General features: G+C 44.2%; 1 protein-coding gene across 1 annotated transcript in view; it reads left to right on the forward strand.

Annotated features, from left to right (window-relative positions):
- Positions 1-25,061, forward strand: part of ZNF827 (zinc finger protein 827) — a 166,675-nt gene that overhangs the window by 66,979 nt on the left and 74,635 nt on the right. Inside the window, exons 6-7 of the mRNA XM_081091637.1 lie at positions 21,259-21,498; positions 24,372-24,429. Coding sequence (XP_080947763.1) covers positions 21,259-21,498; positions 24,372-24,429 — 298 coding nt within the window. The remainder of the gene's footprint in view (positions 1-21,258; positions 21,499-24,371; positions 24,430-25,061) is intronic.

Below are 25,061 nucleotides of genomic sequence, written 5' to 3' on the forward strand. Positions count from 1 at the left end.
AAGGCCTGGTGACAAAGAGGAATCTGCTTGTTGTTTTTTCAGTCAATTCAGAGAGGCCACCCAGCTCTCTGGTTCCTTCCCATGTCATAGGCTTTCATGTTGCAGGGACTTCAACTCTCCTACCAGTGACTCTTCCTCCTCCTGATGGTGAGTCTAGTGGGTAATATTTCTATTGCAGAGTTTGCTGTGCAGCCAGTATTGTGAGCGGAGAAAGCTGGGGTGGCCCTGAAAGAGAATATGCAAAAATGAGATTTCAAAAAAGATGTTCTTTCAGATAAAAGCATTTTATCCTTTCAGATGATGAGCATTGAGTCATGAAGTAGGAAATCATTTCCTAGTTAATGAGATCCCTCAAATGGAATATGGCTATGCAGCCACGCACATTTGATGACATCTGTGTACAGAAGTGGCCTTTTTAATGTTTATGTTGAGTTTTATTGAGTCCATGTGCTGTGGGTTAAACAATAGTTGAATGGACGATATGATCGCATTTCCAAAGGGCATCTGCCCTGCTTTGTGGTGTGGAAGTGAAAATGTCTTTGAAGACTAAGATAACTATTTTTTTGCCCTGAAAAAATTTCCCAGCATTCTCAGTGCAAGAGTCCTGGTTCAAAAAACATATGCATCCTAGTCCCTACCCACCAGATGCTTATGTCTGTCTGGTTAGGAGAAAGCCAGGGCAGGGGAATGCTTCCAGTAAGTGACTGGCACCTGGAGCTCCGTGCTTCCACTCTCTAGTGCCCTGCAAAGGAAGCTCCAAGCTCGTGCTCAGTATGGGCGTGTGACTTAAAAACAAACGCCATCATTCCGAAGCCGCAAGGCAAAGAGGACTCACCCTTGATTAGGTTTAAGGTGGACACTGGAGTTTCTTAGCATGGATAGATTAGTGCTCTCAGAAGGAGGAAGGTGTTAGGAAAACCCCTGCTGCTCCAACTTTCCTCAGGCTATAACTTTAACAATTTCGATGTTTGTGCCCTGAAAGACATCCAAATACAGGACTTGCCAGTGTCTTCAGACCTCCTTTTCCATGGGATAGACAAGGGTAATCATTCAGTCCCAAAGCATCTATGCAGGGGCGTCGGGTCTGCTCCGGTGCACCTCCCATGAGACCCCAGGCCTTCCTGCTGGCATCCTGTCAGGCTGGGGAAAACCCTTCTGGTCAGGAGGAGTCCGGGGAGAAAAGGGCGGCCCGGGCATTATCCTACATGTTTTTCCTCCTTTCAGTTTGGACCCGAGGAACAGCTACAATGTAGAATGAAGGGTTTTTCCTGGAGGATGGAAGCTGTGATCTGTGGTAGTTTAGGCCCTTTTGGTCTTTTCATGGAATTAATAAGAGGGACTTAGTCAATAATGTTGGCTGCTTCAATTCCCATTTTAATTTATGATAACGCCTTAATGGATGTTGGGCCCGTGGCCCAGTCAAATATCATGTGAAACTTCCCTTATGTGGAGAAACCTCTGTACTTATATTGTTTTCCAAATGGACAATTTACATTTCATGGGGAAAACACAGATGCGTTAGAGACTAGACTACATTTTTCATTAGCTGCGTGTTTGGGGACATCTGAGTTTTCTTCCTTCCTGTGGCTCGAGTTCTTTGTCAGTTGTTAATTGGGAAGTCAAGTGCCTAACAACTGGGCCCAATAAATTGATTACCATAAAGAAAGAAAGCCACTCCACTGGGAAACCACTGGGCACCGCGACTACCTGTTGTTATCTGACACGAGGCAGCCAAAATGATCACACTTTTCTGCTAAGCGTGTAGTTGCCAAAGATAATTCCCAGAAGTCTTGATTTAAGGAGGCCAACATGCCGAAGTTCAATACAGAGGATAAATGACATTCAACAGACTAAGGGAATCAAGTCATACTATTAAACTACGGTTTTTCGGTGCCTAGTGACCTTGCAAACTTACAGAACAGATGTGTTACCAAAGATAGAACTTAACGCCGAAAGGCACCAAATCCCGTCTGCATTATCTCTGTTGAAAGAAGCATCAAGACTCAAAGAGATCAAGTCAGGCTCTCTTCTCCCTTTGGGGAGCCACGGGCTTACACGGGGATCCGTATATAAAATGTACCACGTATATGGTTGTACCTAGGAGTAGCGGGTAACAGTGATTTAAAAATGTGATTCCACAAAAATAAGTAGCTGGAAAGCCAGAGTTATTCAGAAACATTATTGAAAAACCAAGCCTTTAAATTTATCCAACATGGTAAGTAAAACTGCATATCCAGACCTTAATTTGAAATCTGTCTATTGGTTTTCTTATTTCTATGTGCAAAAAAGGACACCAAATGGATTTATATTCATTTCGGATTTATATTCATTTATCCCAGCCTAGTGTTGGAGAGGAAAAGAAATGATAATTGCCTCTAGCAGAAGAATCCGAGCAGGCCCTGGATTTGAAATACACAGTGACAAAGAGTTCAGGGAATCAGCTAAACAAGCGCGGGCTTCAGCTGGGAGGGATGTTGAAGCAGTTGAACTTGGGCAGGATGAAGTTTCAGGTAAATATAATCTCTGAGCGAACTGAAGCAGAGAAGAGAAGTACCTGAAGATGAACTTTATTAACAGTTTTCATTAGGGCTCTTTTGGTTGTAAATGAGAAATCCTCTTCAGCCAGTTTTGGCAAGAAGGGAATTTAATAGAAGACGGAGGTTTGGGGTTACTTATGGAGCGAACCCAAGGGCAGGGCATCCGTCGTCCTCTGAAGCCAGGGGCTGGAGGACTGTATGGAAGCCAGGGGGCCCTCACCCTCCACATCATTCCTCCTTCTCTCTGCACATACAGATGGACTTTTTCTGTTACCCAACCACTTGGTAGGGAGTGGTGATGCCAACAGCTTCTGAGTTCAAAAGGGCAACTAGCCAGACCGGCGTGGCTCAATGGTTGAGTGTTGACCTATGTATGAACCAGGAGTTCAAAGTTTAATTCCCGGTCAGGGCATATGCCCAGGTTGCAGGCTCGATTCCCAGTGAGGGGAGTGCAGGAGGCAGCTGACCAATGATTCTTCCGCATCCTTGATGTTTCTATCTCTCTCTCCCTCTCCTTTCCTCTCTGAAATAAATTTAAAAATATATATATATATTTAGAAAGAGAAACTCGGCAGACATTCTTAGTCCCAATTCCAAATTCTAGCAGATTGCCTCACTCTGATCAGGGCCCACCAGTGGACACTCCTGTATCTAGGGATAAGGGCATGTTGGGCAGACATGGGTGGTATCATGTAGGGTGGGCAAGAGTGAGGGTGGTGTGAGACCAGGAAGATAACCAGTGAGTATGAACCACAGACGTTGAGGAGCAGATGTTGGTGGTTGCTGGTATTTAAATATTAGATGTAAATGTGTCTTGGCCTTTGGGTGGTGTTGCTTTCTGGTGGACTCTCCGGGAAGACCTGCCCAGCCAGGACCTTGCCCAGCAGCCCCAGCTCTGTGTGTCTGAGGCGGTGCTTCTCCAAGGGCAGTCCACAGACCAGCAGCATCGGCACAGGTTGGGAAGCACAGGGAAGTGTTAGAAATGCACATTCCTGAGCCTTCTCTGCACCTGGCTGACCCCTGTGGTTTTTACAAGCCCTACCAGTGATTCTGACAGCTAAGTCTCCAGAAGCACTGAGCTGAGGCAGCGGTTAACTAGAGAAATAAGTTGGTCCATCTGCAAAGAATGCCTTAGGTTGAAGCTGATGGAGAGCAAATCTCTACTGAATGTACATTTTACTTTTTAAAATGCACCATATCTTTTGAGGGGAGAGTCTTCTTAATTTATTATCAAATAATGGTACCTGGGAACCTTTCTTAGAAGGACACATGTACCTAATAAGTTAGGAGAGTGTTGATTAGGAGCCTCAGATAATACTACTGTTTTCAGTGTTTTTTGCTGTTAAGTGACATGGTTGTTCCTGGGCAAGGTTGGCATTCTTTTAAGAGGAAGAAGCTCCCCCCTAGACCCGTGGTCGGCAAACTGCGGCTCGCGAGCCACCTGTGGCTCTTTGGCTCCTTGAGTGTGGCTCTTTCTAAGCCTTAGGAGTACCCTAATTAAGTTAATAACCTATATAGTTTAAGTTTAAAAAATTTGGCTCTCAAAAGAAATTTCAACCATTGTACTGTTGATATTTGGCTCTGTTGACTAATGAGTTTGCCGACCACTGCCCTAGACCCAACAAATCAAAGACTATGTCAGGGACACTTCTATTCTAAAGAATTCCTCAAGAGAAATTAGAGATTTTAGCTAAATAATTTCTCAGGGCAAAAATTATTCACTGTTCCATTTGGTATGTCTCCTTAGGAAAGCTGTAATCTATCAAACTTTATAAGCAGTAGGACTTCAGTTATAATCTACAAGGATAGAAAATAGCTGTTTCAGTTTTATATTAATGTCATCTCACATTTGCCTCCTTCAAACTCATGTTATTTAATTATGTGAAACGAACACAGGAGGCCTAGCTGTATTTAGTTCCTTGTGATTCTGCCTCCTCATGTACAGCGGAAAGCAAAGCTCACTCCTAAAATGAGCAGGTGACATATTAGCAAAGCTATGTGAAAGAGTTAAAGAGTAATTTAGAATCATCAGTAGAAAAGTATTTAGTTTATTTGTTTTATTAATATCTATTTATCACACTGTCAAGCACATGCTACGGAAGCAGTTGCGAGCTTAAGACTGTCAACATGGCATAATCTAATCAGTCTGAAATTGAAAAATACTTCTTTTTATTTAAACTTTCTTTGAGCACCTGGAGAAATTTATTGAACCCAGTACTCTACTTTTCTAAGAATTTATATATTTTAGATTGTTATGCTTTAGAGCAGTAGTTCTCAACCTTCCTAATGCTGAGACCCTTTAATACAGTTCCTCATGTTGTGGTGACCCCAACCATAAAATTGTTTTCGTTGCTACTTCATAACTGTAATTTTGCTACTGTTATGAATCGTAATGTAAATATCTGATATGCAGGATGTATTTTCATTGTTACAAATTGAATATAATTAAAGCATAGTGATTAATCACAAAAACAATATGTAATTATATATGTGTTTTCCGATGGTCTTAGGGGCAACCCCTGTGAAAGGGTCGTTTGACCCCCAAAGGGGTCGCGACCCACATGTTGAGAACCGCTGCTTTAGAGGGAACTTCTAGACTGATTGTTAAGCACAAGCACCTTCTCATTTTAAAAAACATCTTTATTGAGATATAATTCGCATCACAAATTTATTCATTTGAAATATCAATTAAATGGTTCTTAGTATATTCAGAGTTGTGCAACCATCACCACATCCTATTACAGAATATTTTCATCACCCCAGGAAGAAACTCAATGCCCATTAGCAGTCACTTCTTATCCACCCTCCCCCCCACCCCCGCCACCAGGCCTAGGCAACCACTAATCTACTCTCTATCTCAATAGATTTGTCTATTCTGCACATTTTATAGAAGTTAAATCATATAATATGTGGTCTTTTGTAGCTGGCTTCTTTCACTTAACATAATGTTTCCAAGATTCATCTATGTTGTAACATGTACCAATACTTTATTCCTTTATATAGCTAAATAATATTCTATTGGATATTATTGCAATGGCTACAATAAGAATATATATAATATTAATTTTATACATGGTATAAATGGATATAACACATTTTTTCATTGATTCATTTGTTGATGAACAAGATTTGGGCTGTTGCCCAATTTTTGCTACTGTGAACATTTGTCAAGTATTTTTGTGGACATATGTTTCATTTTTCTTGGGTGGATAGCTAAGAGTGGAATTGCTGGGTCAAATGATAATTCTATGTTTAACATTTTGACGAACTGCCAAGCTGTTTCCCAGAGCAGCTGCACCATTTTGTATCCCCACCAACCATTTAAGAGTTCCAGTTTTTTTTATATTCTTGCCAAAACTTGTTATTGTCTTTTTTATTATAGCCATCATACTGGGTGTGAACTGGTATTTCTTTGTGGTTTTGATTTGCGTTTGACTGATGATTAGTGATGTGGAGCATATTTGCATGTGCTCATTGGCCATTTGTATATATTCTTTGGAGAAATGTTTATTGAAGTCCTTTCCCCACTTTTTAATGGAGTTGTCAATTTATTCTTGAGTTGTAAAAATTCCTTATGTATTCCAGATATCAGTTCCTTATCAGATATATAACTTGCAATTTTTTCCCATTCTGCTGATTTTCTTTTCACTTGTTTGATGGCACTATTTGCAGCAAAAAACAAACAAACAAAATAAAACCACACAAACATTGCAATTTTTTCCCATTCGGCTGATTTTCTTTTCACTTGTTTGATGGCACTATTTGCAGCAAAAACAAACAAACAAAACCCCACACAAACATTGCAATTTTGATATAATTCAATTTATCTCTCTTTTATTTTGTTGCCTGTGATAATTATGGAATTATTGCATTTTCCATAATTCCAAAAATTAGGTAAAAATTGAGACTTGTTTAATATTAAACTAAAAGCCCATTTTTACTTCTATTAGCAAGTATTTAATTTTCATATATAAACACAATGACACCTAATTTATTGAATGAGTAGCTCCATAGTAGAGTTAACCCTTTCATGTATAAATTTGCTGCAACATTTTGTGCTTCAGCTGATGGCAGAGAATATTTGCATGCCAGTTTTCTCAAATGATTTACAATGAATGTGACCAGCAATGGGCTTACAATTGGCCAGATGACCTTCCCTATTGCCACGTGTATCCTCAGCAACTCTCGGAATATGTGGGAAGGTTCCATCTAACTAAGGAATTAGACTCTTTTTTTAGCACTTAAAGACTCAGTGAGAACGAGAGATGTTTGGAGTGCAAAAACCGTATCTTATACAAACAAGGAATTGATCACTTTAACAAGATAAAAATGTGACGTTTATACATCCAGAGAATTCTTTTCTTGAAGGACTAGACCAGGGGTCCTCAAACTACGGCCCGCGGGCCACATGCAAATACAAATACTGTATTTGTTCCCGTTTTGTTTTTTTTTACTTCAAAATAAGGTATGTGCAGTGTGCATAGGAATTTGTTCATAGCTTTTTTTTAAACTATAGTCCGGCCCTCCAACGGTCTGAGGGACAGTGAACTGGCCCCCTGTTTAAAAAGTTTGAGGACCCCTGGTCTAGACCGTGTTAAGCTCGGAGTCTATACAGCCTGTCTTTTACCTGCGTTTCGGCAGATGGAGTCGGACATAGCCGATGCAGCTCTGAAGGGCTGTTCTTTTCCCAGCAAGAGGAGGGGACTTGCTCTAACAGGCTCTCCTCTCCCCCAACAACTGAGCTACCCTCACCCTTTGACTAGGAAGCACCTCTGTTTATTTTGTAACCTCACACACAGCTTGCCGGTCCTTGAACCCACACACCTGAGTGGCGGTGGTTGCTCCCCCTCTTCTTGTGGGAGCTGGGCTGGCCAGCTCACAGCCCAGGGCCAGTGACCCTGCATGCTTCACCCCTCAGAGCCCTCCACCCTCAGGCCACCCTTTTGCTTTCCTGGCCCAGCTTCCTCCGCCTCCCACACGGAGGCTGGGACTCAGAAAGGCTAGACTCAAAGGGCTCTTGTTGTTTTATCATCTCCCTGTTGCATAGCTGCATATGTTAATACAGCCACGAGCGTTTGTACTGGCTTGTGTTCCCAGAGACACGCCACCTTCTTTAGAGATTCCTTTTCTGTTTGGCTAGACCAGGGGGTTGAGCACAGTTGTAAGGTTGAGGGTAGGGCAGTAGGGTAGAGGGTGCGGGGTGGAGTAGGGTGTGGTGGGGAGGGCGTTGCAGATCCTTCTTTACAATATTGAGCACAAGAGGAATGACATCTAGGAAATGTGTTTGCAGTGGGGATGGTGTGCCCCGCTCCAGTTGTTTCTACGTGGTTTTCTGGTATAAATGACTACAGGTGTTATCTTATTCACAAGATAAACTGGCACTAACAGAGAGGCCATTCGTAAGTACTATTGGAGGTTAAAACTCTAAGAAGAAGCTTTATTTTCTGAGGGATCCAATCACAGTGTGGATGCAAAAATTTGAGTAACCAGTCAGACATTCCGTTCCATTCTTCACTCAGAGGATACATTTCCCGGCCGAGTAGAAGCTGTGTACCTTATCCATGCATTCAAATCATCTTCACCACTGCAGCCTTTTATGGTTCTCGCCCGCCTTTTCGGCCATGGTTGTTACCACAGTCATGGCCTTGCGAGGGAGCGCACAACGATTCTATTTCTCAGCGAGAGATCTGAAACATTTTCATTCCGTAGTGGTTTTTCTTCTTAATTAACCTTTCACTTATGTCAAAGAAGGGGACATTTGCATGTGTAATTAACCCCCATGGATCCTGTGCCCATCTGGGTACCGGCTGGTATTGCAGACCTACCTCTGGAGAGGGGACTCCTCTCCCACTGCCAGGTAGCCCGTTTGCTGTGGCCACGTCCCCTCAGCACGTGTGAGCACCTGGGGATGACAGGGCCATTTGTTTTCGTTGGGCAGGGGAGAGTCCAAGAACGTCACACTTTCATAAAGGAACTATTGCTCCCTATGGCTTCTGTTGTTCTTATAGGAGGACACAGGATCAGAAAGTGGTATTTCTTCTTTATCAGAGCAGCAGGACCTGTGGCATTCTTTCTGAAGGGACTTTGGCCTTCCCTCCTAATAATTCTTCTGTCTACTCCACTCACATCTAGCTTCCCCCATGTTTAAACCATTCTGAGTGTGTGCTGGGAGTTGATTGACTTACTATTTCCTAAATGTGGGATAGCAGCTGGAGTCACAACTTTCCCTGGTTTCCCCTGGTTTGCCGCATGCGTGTGTCGTTTACATCCACCACTGGAGAAATAGTGGAGGTGACTGACTATACATGCGCCCCCCACATTTTATCTGAGGTCGGAAATCAGGTGATGGGGACACCTGTGTAAAGAACAAATCACAAACATGTTTGCTTATGCCCTGCTACCACCTTCCTTATCCCCACAAGCACTTAAATATACACATACACTTCCCCATTGTCACGCCCAGAAATTCTGTTTTGGAGCCGGGACATTCATGTGGACAGGCTCACTGCAGGCTTCCTGGGGTCCACATACATGTTGCCCAACGTACACTTAATACCCTGTAGCCGAGAGGGAGAGAGACTGTCAGCAGAGCTGAAGGGCTCATGGGGACCAGCCGTGAAATTACAGTGATTTGGGGGACTGAGTGTGAAAGCGGAATCATCATCCCTCGCTGTGTCTTTGAATATTGATAGGAACCTTTGCTTGGAATCCATCAATGCTTATTTAACCAACATATTGGTAGTATGTAGGCAATACTTGTCTTTCTTCTGCCTTTTTTTTTTTTTTTAAAGAGCTGTAGGGACTGAAGAAGAAAACTGGGGACTTGGAGGGTAGTTTAATCAGACAGATGGTTATCTCCTTCCCATTGCTTGTGCTAAAGCAAACCTTTTGCACCGTGTTTACCCCATCCGAGTGCTGGTGAAAGCATTTCCTCCTGAAACATTGTTCACATTGGGAAGCTCTTTTTGTCTGACTCTGTCTCCGCTTTCCTGGAGACACCCCCAGCCTAAAGCAGTCATCCTGTGAGACAGTGAGTGTGCCCGTGTGAGGGCCTGGTTCTCGGTTGAGGGCTGGTGACCTCTCCCTCTGTTTTCTTGCTCTTCACCACCTGCTCTAGAGAGGACACAAGAACAGAGAGAGGAAGGGGAATAAAAATGAGTCACTCACCATACTTGTAAATAGCTTTGATTATAAAAAAAAAAAAAAAGTTTGGAAAAGAAGGTTGAAACCCAGCCAACATACTATGTGAAGGCTTCATGTACTCCATGTCTCCAAGAATCATGAGGTGAAATTAAGAGCCCAGAGAGATCATTTTCCACCATCGGATGGTCCCACCCTCGGTCCAGGGGTTCCCACGGGCATGGTACTAGGGATGGGGCCCTATCACAGGCAAAGGCTCATCCATCATGGGCTATTAGACTACCATACTTTTGCCTTGATTTTTGGCAAAAGTATGCAAAGATTTGTTGGGGTTTAAGTGAACCCTATACTTTAACTTTCCTTTACTTCTCATTCTATCTTTCCATTTATTTTCTATGATCTTCATTTTCTTTTTTGTGTCCCCCCCCCCCCCCCGCTTATGCATTCATTCAACACATATTATTAGAGCTCTATTGTTTTCCAAGCCCGTTTTGAGCACCAGGGATACGAAGGCGAATAGCACCATGCCCTTTTCCTCATGGAGCCTGCATTCTCCTCCCATCCCATCTACTGGAATCCACTTCTCTCTCTTGTTAGTGCCTGGGTTCTAGTCTCTGTTGTTCTGGCATGTTCCGCTCTCTGCTCCATGCTTACCGGCCCTTCCTTGCCCTTCTCTGCCTGCTAGAAACATCAACCAATGAAGGCTGTGTAGTCAGGATGTCTCAACAGATACATACCCTGGTGACATGACTCAGTAAGATTTAGCACCACCTAAGAAAAGTACTTTAAACTCGTCTGCATATATTAAAGCCCTTTAACCACCTGTTAGTGGAAAATACTTCAAAAGTTTTGTAAAACTCTCAATAATTAAGTAAAACTCTTTGCTTGCTCCTTCTTCTCTTTCAGCATTAAGGACCCCTCTGCCTTCTCTCCCCTCTTTGTGCAAAAGGCACTTGACAAGAGATGGACCTTGCTTTTTGGTGAATTTTTATGTCAGCAGGAATTCTATTGAATCTTTCAGGAATTTGGTTTAAAACTGACGCCTGCACCCCTCCTTAGCATTCAAGTTCATGGAACGGTAGAGGAAGGCTTATTAATCATAACAAATGAGGTGAACAGGGCTTAGGTTTATTAAATGGCCAAGGATAATGATGTTAAATAGCTTTAAGGTTAGATCAGATACTTTAATTGACCCTATTTCTTTTTAAAAAAAATGTGAGACAAGAAAAGCATATTCTGGACATTAGATGAAAAATAGGTTAATTTTTTAAAAATGAGATCATTTGGAATGTTACCAAATGGCAGACATACAGTTTAAATGCACCTCTTTAGCTAATTTCCAGTGAAATCATCACATGAAAAGAAAACAAGATGATTGGGGAGAGGTTTTACATTAACACTGGGACTCTCAGAGTTCAACAGCTAATGCCTGAGCCACTCCACATGACGGCTGGTTGCAGAAGCTCTTGATTGCCATTTGGAAAGAAGCGAAAGGGACGACAGTGAAATGTAATGGAGACATTCTGACTTGTGATTATTTGAGAGACCTTCCTTTGTGTCACGGGAACCTCCCATGTAGCTTCACGCTAGGCAGTATCTTACCCAGAATCAAGTCCAAAACCTGTGCTACAACCTTGGGCCCAGTTTTGTAGCCAGTCTGAAAACAGTAGCAAAAGCCCAGGCATCTCAGCCAAGGCCCCGGGGCATTGCTTGCCGGAATAGGGGATGCGAATGAAGACTGACTTAAAAATCGACAGATGAAGAAAGCAGCTAGTACTTCGCACTGATGGAAAATATGTCCCTTGGGTCCCTGAAAGAGAACTTCCAGATCCCACTAACCCTTTACTACCTTCAAAGTTCAAGTTCCATTTTTTTAGGGCATATTTGTTCTTTGCAAATTCAGAACCATTAGTGAAATGGAACACCTGGGGCTGCCCATTGTGTGCGTCTAAGAACTTGATTCTAAGTTGACTCCCTGCTTACTTCTGGCTGATTGTGGATTCTAGCATGCATAGCTGATTCTTCAATGTTTGTTATTTCTCCTTCTTAAGTCACCAGGTAGTATACTGATAATAGAAGGCAAATGCTGGTTAATTAATAATTTTGGTGATTCAATTCAAAAGGTCAAGTCTAATAAAGTATCTTATGATTGTTTCAGGAATCAAAAAGGTGGTGTGTGTGTGTGTGTGTGTGTGTGTGTGTGTGTGTGTGTGTGTGTGTGAGAGGGAAGGGACATACAAAAAACCTAGCCTCATCATTTTAACAGAATCCTCCTAATGTTTAGATTACTGTGAAGACTGGCTTTTCCACCTGGAAAGATGATTTAATTTACCAGTAATTAATTGATTGTTGAATGCATTATTTAATTTTGTGCAAATTTTTGTTTGTCTTTCTTTTAGACATTGAATTGGTCTCATGGTTTGCTCAGTTCTGGGTAAATGTGGTGTGTGTGTGTGTGTGTGTGTGTGTCTGTGTTGTGTGTTGGAGGTCATTGTTGGGCTCTTCTGTTGAAGAGTACTATTTTTTCTTTTTAATTCAGGGAGGAAGAAAGTTCAGTTCCCTACCCCATACCATTAGCACCCATGCCCACTGTGCCTGTTATCGTGTAGACCATGTGTTTTGTCCATTCCAGAGAATTAATCTCCCACTCCACTGTTCCAAGAAGAGGGGGCTGGAAAATGCTATTCTGGAAGGTTCTCATATGTTAGAAGAACTGGAGAAAAGTCTGCCTCATGCCTCACCACTGGTTCCTCTCATGGAGAAAGTTTCCTCTCTTTCTCCCCAGGAACAGATGACCAATATGTCTATTAGGGAAAGTGGGTAACTGATCAGAGCCTGTGCTTCCTCTGGAGTGGGGCAGCCCCCGTGGGAAAGGCTGGGCTTCAGATTTCATTCCTCAGAGCAGGACTGGGAGCCTCTCCCCACTGAGGACCGCTGGACTCTGAGCACAGTGCAGATGAACCAAGGCCACACCGCACAGGAGAATGAAATTTCCTGTATAACCCCCGTGGGGAAGCACACAACAACCCAGTCCTTTAAAGAGCATGAAAGGTGTCTCGGTTTGCGTGTGCTGCTGTTCTGTGATGGCATGTAGAGTGAGGGAAGGCTGTGGCCCGAGGCTGCTTCGCTCCCACCTGAGACCAACTCTGATGCACAGCTTCTGTGGAGTAGCATTTCCATCTCGGCCTGCATCCTGGCCTCTCCCTGTGCCACCGAGGACACCCAGCCCAGCTCTTCATTCCGTTTTGATTTGGGCAAAGGCAGAACCAAGTAAGAGAAAATGAAAGGAGAAGGCCGCTCGCCTTTATCAGATGGCAGGCCCTGCGATGGGATGCTGCGGTGTGATCTCACCTCTTGTTCCTGGTCCTTTGTTTCACTTCGCTTCTCTTCAGCCTACACGCTGCTCGCAGAGTGTTAAGGAATGACTCCGGCGCCTACAGGCATCAAGTTTTATACCTGGACAGAGTTTTTATGCCCAACCAAGAACTTTGTGTCTTTGAGGACGACAGGTTGGAGAGGAAAGATTTTTAACTTTTCTGATTGACAGGAATATCCCTCTAGAAAGTGAGTTTTTCCCACACGGTGTAGTTGCCATTGCTTCTAGAGGCTCTTTGAAGCTTCTCTTTATTGTAAAACAGGTCTAGTTCGGGACCGTGACAGTGAGCAGTCCATAGAGAGAGCGGTCACTTACTACTGTCTATTTCAGTGCCATTGCTGGTGCTTTGTCCTATAGCATGTGTGAGTGTCTGTGGCAGACTGGGGATCAGGAGAGGGAGCATAGCATTGCACACCTGCTCCCGGCAATGCTTCAGGTGACTAACGTGCATTAAGCATATTGCGCATGCCAGGCCTGTGCCCAGCCTCAGGGATGAAAGATGAGTAAGCATCTAGCTCTCCCTGAGAGCTCAGTCCAGAGGGAAACGAACCCATAAATGATCATTGCAGTGACCACAGTATGCAAGGTCGGTACAGTGTAGAGGTTAGAGAGCAGGGAGCGCGCCAGTCAGGAGAGAGAAAGGAATGCTGCTCACAGAGGGACATAGAAATAGCGCTGGAATCTGAATAGGGTGTTTAAGAAGGGAAAATGGTGAGCAGCCGCATGGCACATCCAGGCAAGTGGGAATGTTCAGTGCTGGGGGAGCGTGAAGACACGTGGACGAGTGCTGAGAGCGGTGCAGGGGCACCATGGAGCTGGGCTGCTGTGGGACAGAAGCTAAGGAAAGGCATCATAGTAAGGGGACCAAAACCCAAGGCTCCTGTGGGGGTGCCTGTAAACCTCTCCCCTTTTCTCTGGGCTGCCATGGCACACACCCTGATGGACCTCTTTTCTCCACCTCTTTTCCTCGCTTCTTTTTCTCCTCCTTGTCTCTAAGAGTCAAGGTAACACTTCCACCTGCCCTCGTGCTCTTCACTGGCTGACCCCACCCAGTCCCCGGATTCAGATGACCCCTGCTCGGTATGTCGCTGTGGAGTCTCCTGCTGCCCGGAAGCCATCAGGAAGCCCACTTCCTGCAGGAATCATAAATACTTCGCCAAAACAGAACTGAAAATTTCCCTTTGTCTTTTTCCCCAACCCAACTCTTTGTATTTCTACTCCGATTAGTACCATCTTCCAAATCTCAAGGCTTCAAAGTCATAGAATTATTTTTTTTTCAATCCCACTACCCTCCATGCAGGCTGTGTACAAAGTTTCTTCATAATTTCTCCCACATTGGTCCCTTCATTCTCCCTTCAGATTCTCTGCCACCAGTTCCTCCCCATTCAACCTCTGGACTGTCTCATTCATTTTTCTGTCCTCATGACCATTGGTTAGGCCCTCATTGTCTCCATGCTCGGATGAGACAAGGTGCTCCCTCCATTTCTTCTGAAATGCACCCTGACCATGTCACACACACACACACACACACACACACACACACACACACACCGCCCCTGTGCACACCTCCCCGATCAGGGCAGGCTTCTGGGCCCAGGACCTAAGAGTCCACATTCTGCCCCTACCTACCTCTCCAATTTTATTTCTGTGGAATATAATCTGACACTTTTTGTTAAACAGTATGCCAAATGGAAGACTTGGCTTCCGCATCAAGATTACAGCAGAAGGATATTTTTAAAAAAGCACTCGCCAGAGTTAGAAAATAGATGATGGGTGCAGAGGTTGGTAGGAAGGGAAATGGGGAGACAGTGTTAAATGGGTAGAATTTCATTTGGGGATGACGAAGCATTCTGGAGGTGGATGGTGGCGAAATCTGCACAACAGTGCGATCTGCTTACTGCCATGGACTGCACTTAAAAATGGTTATCCTGGCCAGCGTGGCTCTATGGTTGAGCATCAACTATGAACCAGGAGGTCACAGTTCGATTCCTGGTCAGGGCACATGCCCAGGTTGCGGGCTCGATCCCCAGTAGGAAGGTGCAGGAAGCAGCCGGTCAATGATTCTTTCTCATCATTAATGCTTTTATCTCTCTATCTTTCTCCCTTCCTCTCTGAAATCAATAAAAATATATATTTTAAAAATTAAAAATATTTAAAATGACAAATTTCATGTTATGTATTGTTTATCCCCTCCCCACCCCACCCTACAGACAAACTCTTGAACCTCTTGGCCAAGTTGAGAGAATATAAAAGCAGAAGGTTATTGAAGTTTGGGTCAAGGGGGTTGTGGAGAGAATTGTGTTGCAGCTCCCCCACTTCAGGGGAGAGGGGATGGATGGATGCAGGGAACAGCCGCTCACCCCAAATCTGGAGAGCGTGGCTTAAAGGACACCAATTAGGCAGTCTGCCTTGTGCTGTCCTCAGCTGGGGAGCCTGGTGGATTGGTGCCCAGCGCCTGCCTGGGAAATCTAGGCGGTGAGACCTGGGGTGGCCAGCCGCTTTGGTAGCCGAGCGTGATGCATGGGGCCTGAGCTTGCCCTCTTTGGTCAAATAAAGGCACTGTTTCCTGTGTCCCCGACAAAGACTAGGTTCCCACAAGAGGGCTGGCATCGTGGGCATTGATTTAAATGCTATCCAGTGGGGCTGCCGAGAGAACTGATGGTCCCTCAACATGATAAATCCTTTTAGAATCTCTTGGCCCAGGGACCAAGTGGGATCTATAGCAAACAGCCTGCTCCCAAGTCAGCCTGCCTCCTGCATCCTAGGCCAGTCTGTCCCACACCTGGCTGTGATGGTGATGACTACACCGGGAGCCAGAGCTACAACTTTAGAGAAAGGGGAGTGAGAGGTGGAGAAGTTATAAGGGGGACATGGTGATGAGATGGGAGTGAACAGGTGGGTTCCTAGGGTCAGTGGAAGAAATGAGTGACCCTGGCAAGAGGGAGTTCAGTCAGGTGAAAGGAAGTACAGGGTAGAGACTGAAGATCTCCAAGACCCCATGCACAAATCCCATTACGCCAGCTGGCCTGCAAACATTCTAGAGCAGGGAGTGAAGTAAGGCCTTTCTCACCGCTCACTTCTTCTCCTCCATCCCCAGAGGCTTCTAACCCTCCTCTGGGGTCTGCAAGGGCAGCTGGTATGTTAAGTAGAAGGCTCTAGGAGGGGGAAGCCCACCACACTCTCCCCTCCCTCTGAAACAGGTAACCAGTAGACTCCTCCAGACAGCGGGAAGGACTATCCTCAAAGGAAGGTTGAAATGTGAATTAACGTGGGATTGGGTCTTCTGGATTCTGAATCAAGACTGTTTTGCTGTTTAAAAGGGTTTTAAGGCTTTGTATCATCTAAGAAGTATCAGGTATGGGCCTGCCTGAGCTTTCCCCCAGGGAGAGGGGAGGAACTCTTCCTACCAGGCAGGTTTAAAGAGACAATGAATGACAAAACATAAGAGTTGCTTTTATGTTTACACCCTATGAGTCCTGCTTACTCAAGGTGCCAGTTCCACCTCTCAGTATGGGCCCCCCAGCCAAACCAGACAACCATCTTCCCTGAACACCCCAGGAGGAGTACAATTCCACTTCTGTGCTTTGGCTCACGGTCTTCCTTGACTCCTCTTTCCACACTGTATTTTTTAATGTTACTTCTTGCCTTAGAGGCTGTTTGTACTTGTCTGATCTTTCATTTAATTTTAAACTGCTTGAGGGAAAGAACTATGTCTTATTTACCTCTGTGTCCCACGCATCATATATCATAGTACTTAGCACATGTAGCATTTGAATAAGATTATAGAATGACCAAATGACTGGTGAGTGAAATAATACGTTTGATGGCTGGTATGAATTATGCGTATGAAGGTAGAAAAGACAGAATTATTGCATTCTCATTGCCCCCCTTCCCCCCATTGCCAAGCAGCATTTGAAGAGGGTGTATCTGACTCACAGACCAACTTTTCCAATGCTACCTGCACACGCAGTGTTCTAACTGCGTCTAAAGAGGATTTATCAGCTTTTTCTGGGCGTATATAATTCTTTTTCATTTTTTAAAAATTTAGATAAATGACAAAATGTCTATATTTTTAATTAAAAAATTACAGAGTACAAATAAGCATTGCAATAAACAGTCACCTGCAAACCACCTCCCAGGCATCACCTACTGTTAACGCGGCCTCTCATCTTTGGTCGTGTGCCCATTTCTTTCTTGGAATAACAGTATAGGCCACTTGGCATAACATTAATATTTGTCCTGTTATTTTAGGAAGAGATTCTAAAAGGATTTATCATGTGCATGGAGGAGGAAGATGATGCAAAGGAATAAAATCCTGGATGTGTAGACCTATCCCTGAGAGTGGGAGTCAAAGCTAAGTCAGTGAAATGATTCATTCAACCATTGTTATGTTCCAACTCCCCAGGCTAAAGAGGGAGAGCTGGCCCAGGGACCAAGTGGGATCTATAGCAAACAGCCTGCTCCCAAGTCAGCCTGCCTCCTGCATCCTAGGCCAGTCTGCCCCACACCTGGCTGTGAAGGTGATGACTACACTGGGAGCCAGAGCTACAACTTTAGAGAAAGGGGAGTGAGAGAGGTGGAGAAGTTATAAGGGGGACATGGTGATGAAAAGAGACTTGACTTGGGGTGGTGAGCACACAACACAATATACAGAAGATGTATGGTAGAATTGTACACCTAAAACTTATATAATTTTATTAACCATTGTCACCCCAATAAATTCAATGAAAAACAAAAACAATAAGCTACAACTCTTGAGGAAGTTTCCTTTCTTCCTTAAAGCCCTGGGTGTTGATTGAATTTGGGAGGAGCGGTTTGAAAACTAGAGTGTGGAGAAAAACTTTAGAGCAGTTGTTTTCAGTTGGGGTGATTTTGCTCCCCGGAGAACACTGGCAACGTCTGGAGTTATTTGTGGGGTCACAACTAGGGGGACGGTGACCCTGGCATGTAGTGGGTGGAGACCAGGGTTGTCCATAAACATCCTCCAGTGCATCGCACACCCTCCCACAACAAAGAAGCACCTGGCCCCCAAAGCCAGCAGCGCTGAGGTGGAGAAACCCTGCTTAAAACAAGAAGGCGAGAAAACACTTGGCAGTAATGCCTAGAAGAGCGAGGACTGTAAAATATTTATTGCATTACTTCTCACTTGCCCATTGAGATGTCAGTTTGAAAGCTCTTCTCCGTGAGTTTAGAGTCCATTGGTAGATTAAGAACGCTAAAGGATGTTATCAGTGGCCAGTGTTTTATGCATTTTTGAAAGGTCAAGGGTTGTCATAAGAAAGGGCAGAAAGTACTTCATGGAAATCATCCTTGAAATTATCCCAAGTAGCTTTTTAAAACGATTTCATTAAATTCAGTGGTGCAAATGGCCAAGTGGTTTTTAATCCAGGAGCAAAGCTGGGGAAAGGTGTGAGTGTGTGCATGTGTGTGTGTATGGTGGGGGGTGGGGAGGAGGAAGAGAATAATGGAGCTTCTTTCTAGCTTTGCTGTTGAGATTTATTTACTTTTTAACCAAATTAATCTCTTTGCAGTATTCCTTTGTGTTTGTCTTCAGGCTTGGGAGTGACTTGCCGGGTTCAGAGACAGCATTATGTGCCTGTGACACTGACCCCATTGTTTATTTTCCATATTAAAAATAAAAGCACTTTGAGGGAAGACAAAGAGGGAAATGCGTGTTGTGGTGCAGCAGTGGGTGACCCAGCTGGAAGTCGGGATGGCTGTCAGGTCACCAGAACCTAAGAGGGCAGGGGGTGTGGTCGGTACTCGAGGAAGAATTAGATGGACTGGAAGTAGAGGCACAGAAGTTAAGCATGTAACTTGCAAAGCTTTATATTATTTTTTAAAGCTGTATTGAATCAGGAATTGTGGCTTCGCAGACATACAGAGATAAAACAGCTTGGCAGAGTTAGGGGAGGGGGAAGGGGATCTAAATTAAGTATAACAGTTGCCTGCAGTTCAGTTGCTGACAAAAAACAAGTAGTTTTCCCTGAGAAGCATGTGTAATCTGTCAAGAGGGAAAAAAAGAACAATTAGCACCCTTCTTACATAAGAGCTTATTGATAGCACCATATTAATTTTAATCATTTAATTAAAAATGCTTCTCTATCTTCTTTATTGCAAATTAATAAACTATACATGTCCCTGACTTTCACTTGTCTCATACTTAGCAAGGAAAACATAGTTTTCTCTGACCACCTAGTGTACAGCAATGAGATTTCCCCCCTTCACATCCCCTGACTGTCCCATAGATCAACATCTGCTTTTTATTTTTCTTGTTGCTCTATCATCTGTCTATCTATCTATCCACCCATCCATCACCAAACACCACAAATTTGGTAGCTTAAAACAACAGAAATGTATTCCCTCATGGCCTAGGGGCCAGAAGTTTGAAATCTGAAAGCTCTGGGGGAGAATCTTTCCTTCCTTCTTCCAGTGTCTAGGAACCACAGGCAATACTTGGCTTGTGGCTGCATAACTTCAGTCTCTGCCTCAGTGTCTCTGTGCTGCTTTCATAGAACACCATGGACCAGGTGGCTTGTAAATGACAGAGATTTATTTCTCATCGTTTTGGAGGCTGGGAAGCCCAAGATCAAAGAGTCCTAGTATTTGGTGTCTGTGAGGACCCTCTTCCTGGTTCATAGGCAGGTGTCTTTTTACTATGTCCTCACACGGTGGAAGTGGTGAGGGAGCTCTCTGGGGTCTTCTTTGTAAGGACACTAATCCCACTCATGAGGACTTCACCCTTATGACCTAAACACCTCCAAAGGCCCCACCTTTAAATACCATCTCATTGGGGATTAGGTTTCAACATATACATTTGGGCGGGGCACTGTGTCTGTGTCTTGTCTTCTTCTGTCTATTATGAGGACACTTGTCATTGGATTTAGGGCCTACTGGATAATCCAGGATGATCTCATCTTGAGATCCTTAACTTAATCACGTCTGCAAATACCTTTTTTCATAGTAAGATTACATTCGCAGGTTCCTGGTGCATAGATAATATCTTTTGGGGAGGTCACCATGCAATTCACTACTCTATCTATCTATCTGCCTGAGTTCTTTTTGTTTTTTTGTTTTCTGGAATGCTGAGTACACAATAGTTACTAATAAATGCTTATTGATTTGAAAGTTATTTGTGGTGGCCTTATTTTAAAGTGACCCAATTAATGGCTGAGCTAATTGCCTCACCTTGTTTCAAAGATATTCTGCCATTAGCTCTAAGGGACATCCAAAGTGAACGTGTGTTTCAGACTAGAGACCACACATCTAACAGTCACACCTAAAGTAAGCACAGTCCGTAAATTGAATTGTTATTATAACCTGTAAGAGTGCTGTTTTTCTAAATGTTAATCCTTGGGCTGCAATTAACTTCCTAGGTGGTCTTGAGGATTACTACCTCCCAGCAAGGTGTAAATGTTTTAGTTGAATCGACTGAATTTATCCTTTATTAATTTGGGTGCCCTAGAAGAGAAAGAAAAAAAATCATCAGAACTTTAAAAATAGTGGGAGAGAGTCATTATATTAACACTAGAGGCCCAGTGCTTGAATTCGTGCACGGGTAGGGTCCCTTGGCCTGGCCGGCAATTGAGGCCCATTAGGGCCATCTCTCCCAGTCTATCAGGGCCCAGGGCTGGTTGAAGGGACTGCGGGAGGTTGGCCAGCTGCGGGAGGTTAGCTGTGGGAACGCACTGACCACCCAGGGGAAGCTCCTGCATTGAGCATCTGCCCCTTGGTGGTCAGTGCATGTCATAGCTATTTGTTGTAATGGTCGCTTAGGCTTTTATATAGATAGATAGATAGATAGATAGATAGATAGATAGATGCTAGCTCTAATTTGATGCATGGAAATTAAGTTATAAAGCAAAGACAGATAGACACCATCCTCTCTGTAGGTTCTGGAGACAGCATGGCCAAGAGGAAGGGACCCTAAATTTTAGATCAGGAGACCTATGCCTGGCTCTGCTGCTGTTTGTGTGGCCTTGGGCAAGTCACGTAGTTTTCCATGCTTCAGTTGCCTACTTTTTCAGAAAACCCAATGGATTAAACCAGTAGTTTTTCCAACTTCCTTCCAGTGTGCCACGGCATCTTCTTCTAAACTGCTGCTTCACTCCTGCCTCATTGTTTTCTCCGAGATCAGAAAACTGGGTTTGGTTCCAAATTAAGAAACTCTGGTGTTTTTGTTTCTCTTCATGCACCTGCTTGCAGCGGAAAGCTACAAGGAAAGCCAGGCCATGAAGATTAAAGAGGAACCCATGGAGGTTGACATCCAGGACTCGCATGTCTCCATATCACCCAGCCGGAATGTTGGCTATAGCACTTTAATCGGGCGAGAGAAAACCGAACCCTTACAGAAGCTGCCAGAGGGCAGGGTGCCCCCAGAGAGGAACCTCTTCAGTCAGGACATCTCTGTGAAGATGGCTTCCGAGCTCCTGTTTCAACTGTCAGGTATGTTTGTGTGCAGGAAGATGTCAATCATTGGGAATAATTGTGAGGAAAGCCGCTCAAAGTAAAAACACCCAAGTGATAGGATTTGTTTTTAGACAGAAATCAGTTTTGTTCCTCGGACATGCCTACTGCAACTCAAACTCAGTTAATAAAAGGTTGCCAAGTTGAACTCCTGCCAAACTTTCTTTAATAAATAGTTAAGAATCGTTTGAAATTAGAACTCTATTCAATCCTGTGCAAATGATCCCTGTTGACTAGGCTACACGTCTCACCTCTAATTTTGTTTAGGCAGTTGATCTGATTAACAGCCTTTTTTTTTCTTCTAATGTGCAAAAGATAAACTTCAATTTACTCCAACAGTGACTGCATTACCATGAATTCCAAATTAGTGTGGTCTGAATTAATGAGATTGTACTGTATCTCGCCAAAAAAAAAAAAAAAAAGAAAGAAAAAAGAAAATCAAGGAAAGGAAAAAGCAAAAGTTGAAGAGTGAGGATTCTTTCTGGCTCTAGCCTAGTAGAAGGTTTTCTGTAAACCAACTGTGTCTACTTCAAATACTTGGAATTCAAAAGTGCAGTAATTACCAGCTCGGCTAAGGGTCTAGATAGAATAGCTGAGAGTTCTAGTACCTACATTTTTCCTTTGTTAACTCTTTCAAACTGCATACTTCCGTCCTTAACAGATTGTCTGAACATGATTGAGGCTGATGATATGAACACATATTAGATTTAGATTTACATAGAGGTACCTCCCTTGTCCACAGTCAGGTCTATATATTGAAGTCCATGCATCAGTAAAGTTTTTGTTGTTGTTGTTTTTTTTAAATATATTTTATTGATTTTTTACAGAGAGGAAGGGAGAGGGATAGAGAGTTAGAAACATCGACGAGAGAGAAACATCGATCAGCTGCCTCCTGCACACTCCCACTGGGGATGTGCCCACAACCAAGGTACATGCCCTTGACCAAAATCGAACCCGGGACCCTTCAGTCTGCAGGCCGAAGCTCCATCCACTGAGCCAAACTGGTCAGGGCAGTAAAGTTTGTTATTAATGTTGGATGAGCTCTTTGTGATGGATAACAAATTTAAAGCACCCATTAAGTGCCTCATTATTTAAGTATTCACTTGTTTCTCCCGCTAAGAAAAATACCAGGAAAGAGAAAAGAAGCTAGAATCCGTGTGCCACCATGATAGTCCACCTTCCATTGGCCCAGTCACACCCCCCACACCTGTGACACTATAGTTGGTGCCGAAAATGGAAGCCTCCGGGTTCTCAATCAAGGACTGTATTTGTGCAGAGTTCTGCCATGGTGGAAATAGTTCATTCTGTCCGCTCAAGAGGACACAGATCTTTGTAAGCTCCAAAACGTGCAAGGTGCTTTTTTTTATATATAGGCTTAAAAATCTCTAAAAACAGTATAACTTGGACGATGATTTAGCAGTTACAATTGGCACAAGTGGGGCCTGTGAGGTTCTTTTCAGAGTCTCCTCTCTGAGAGTCCATTATCACAGTCTGCTATCAGCTCGAAACTTTGTGTCTGAGAGTTCTCACCCTGGCGCTGCCACAACTGCCCGGGTGACCTCAGGCAAGTCATTTAGCCCCGATTTCCTGCTTTCTAAAAGAACACTGCCTGGGAATCTAAATTCACCCTCATTGTCACTGGCGAGTGGACAGAAAGGAATTGTCCCTGCAAACTGGCGTGCAGCAGCTCCAGACTCTTGTTACAGAGCATGGAACAGATGTGGTCCGTCTTTGTTGAAATTTTTCCCCAAATCCGTTAAGATTAGGTGGTTTTTTTAGTTGCCCTGCCGTTGAAACCTGAAACCCTTGTAGAGTTGGCCGGGTTTTCTCTGGACACTTAAAAGAAGCCATTGAGAGCTGTGACAGTCAGGGCCGAATCTTCACATTTGAACTGCGTGGGGGAGGCCAGAGTTCAGCTTTTGTGTTCTTGAAAGCTAATTAAATAATTCCTGACAGCTGGTAGAGACAGACCTCAAGACAGAGGCAGGGAGGGTCTACCTCTCCTTGTCTAAGGATAGTTTGCGTCCCGCGTGACATTTATCAGCGCCAGCGCGCGGTGGCTGCAGCACCCAGAGGTCTTATGGCTGTTTTTATATCCCCTCTCACAAAAGGGCCGACTGTACAGAGTGCGCAAAGGTTGCCATCGAAGTCAGGAGAGGAACGGTTGCAACAACGGCAGTTTTCCTGCTGAATCAGAGGGGAGCAAAAATTCTCAGCTGGGGGAAGATCCAGTAGAAATCACCATCTTTGTGCACGAGTGTGTGTGTGTGTGTGTGTGTGTGTGTGTGTGAGTGTGTGTGTGTGTGAGTGTGAGTGTGTGTGTGTGAGTGTGAGTGTGTGTGTGAGTGTGTGTGTGAGTGTGTGTGAGTGTGTGTGTGTGTGTGAGTGTGTGTGTGTGAGTGTGTGTGTGTGTGAGTGTGTGTGTGTGAGTGTGTGTGTGAGTGTGTGTGAGTGTGTGTGAGTGTGTGTGAGTGTGTGTGTGTGAGTGTGTGTGTGTGTGAGTGTGTGTGTGTGAGTGTGTGTGTGTGAGTGTGTGAGTGTGTGTGTGTGTGTGTGAGTGTGTGTGTGTGTGTACATGTACTTCCTCAGGCCTGATTAAAACCAGACAACACGCTTGAACGTTGTTGGTAACCGTTCCCTTTGATTGGTCTTCAATCATGTTTTTGTGGATGCTATCTACATGCTTCTGACGGTTGTCTTTACCAATGAGACAGGGAGGGTTCGGCTGGTTAAAAGAGAAACCAAAAAGTAAACCATGGGAGAGAAATGGTGAGGCTCTTTCGGCGGAAGCCTTAAAGACACAGTTGCGTGTGGATGACCTAAGAGACGTGTTTCATTCTTTCTCCTTCCAGAAAAAGTGAGCAAAGAGCACAATCACACAAAAGAAAACACCATCCGCACGACCACCAGGTAGGTGCTTGATGTGGGGGCCCTCAGGACACCCACGTCGAACATTGTCCCCAAACCATGTTCCCCCACCGGGTTCGAAGGAGTCAGGCCCTGACCACCGTAGTGTGTGAGAACTTTGGTTGGTGGAAACAATACAGCAAGCGAGGACACTAAAGGGGGGGGGGGGGCATTAATATTTATCAAACATCCAAGAGGGGTCTTTTGCTGAGGAGTTCCCTTATGCTTCTGTGTTCTACTCCTGACGGTCACTTTGTGAAGCAGGTATTATTTTCTTGGCAGAAGTTTCTGGGCCTGAGAGTGTAATGGGTGGCCCAGCGGAGGCTGGAAGCTGGATCTGTGTCTCAGGACAGCCCTGCTCGGGTGGAGACCAGTGCTCACTGCAGCTGCACCTACGTAGGTCTGAGGCCGTGGGCTGGTAATCCGTCACCAAGGAAATCCCAGCGTTTTATCTCATGGTATTAGTAGGAGGGCAGAAAAGGTACAAAGCAGAAGAAAGAGAGTGCTTTAAAAATAAAAAACCTTGCAGGAAAGCCGATATCGCTAACAACTGTGGGTAAGGAAGCTTGCCATTGGCTACAGGCAGTTTGAGGAGGTGGGCCAGAGTGGGCGCCCCATCAGGCTGCCAAACAGGA

Source organism: Myotis nattereri (genome assembly GCF_964212035.1).
Source record: "Myotis nattereri genome assembly, chromosome: 5".
NCBI classification, from domain to species: Eukaryota; Metazoa; Chordata; class Mammalia; order Chiroptera; family Vespertilionidae; genus Myotis; species Myotis nattereri.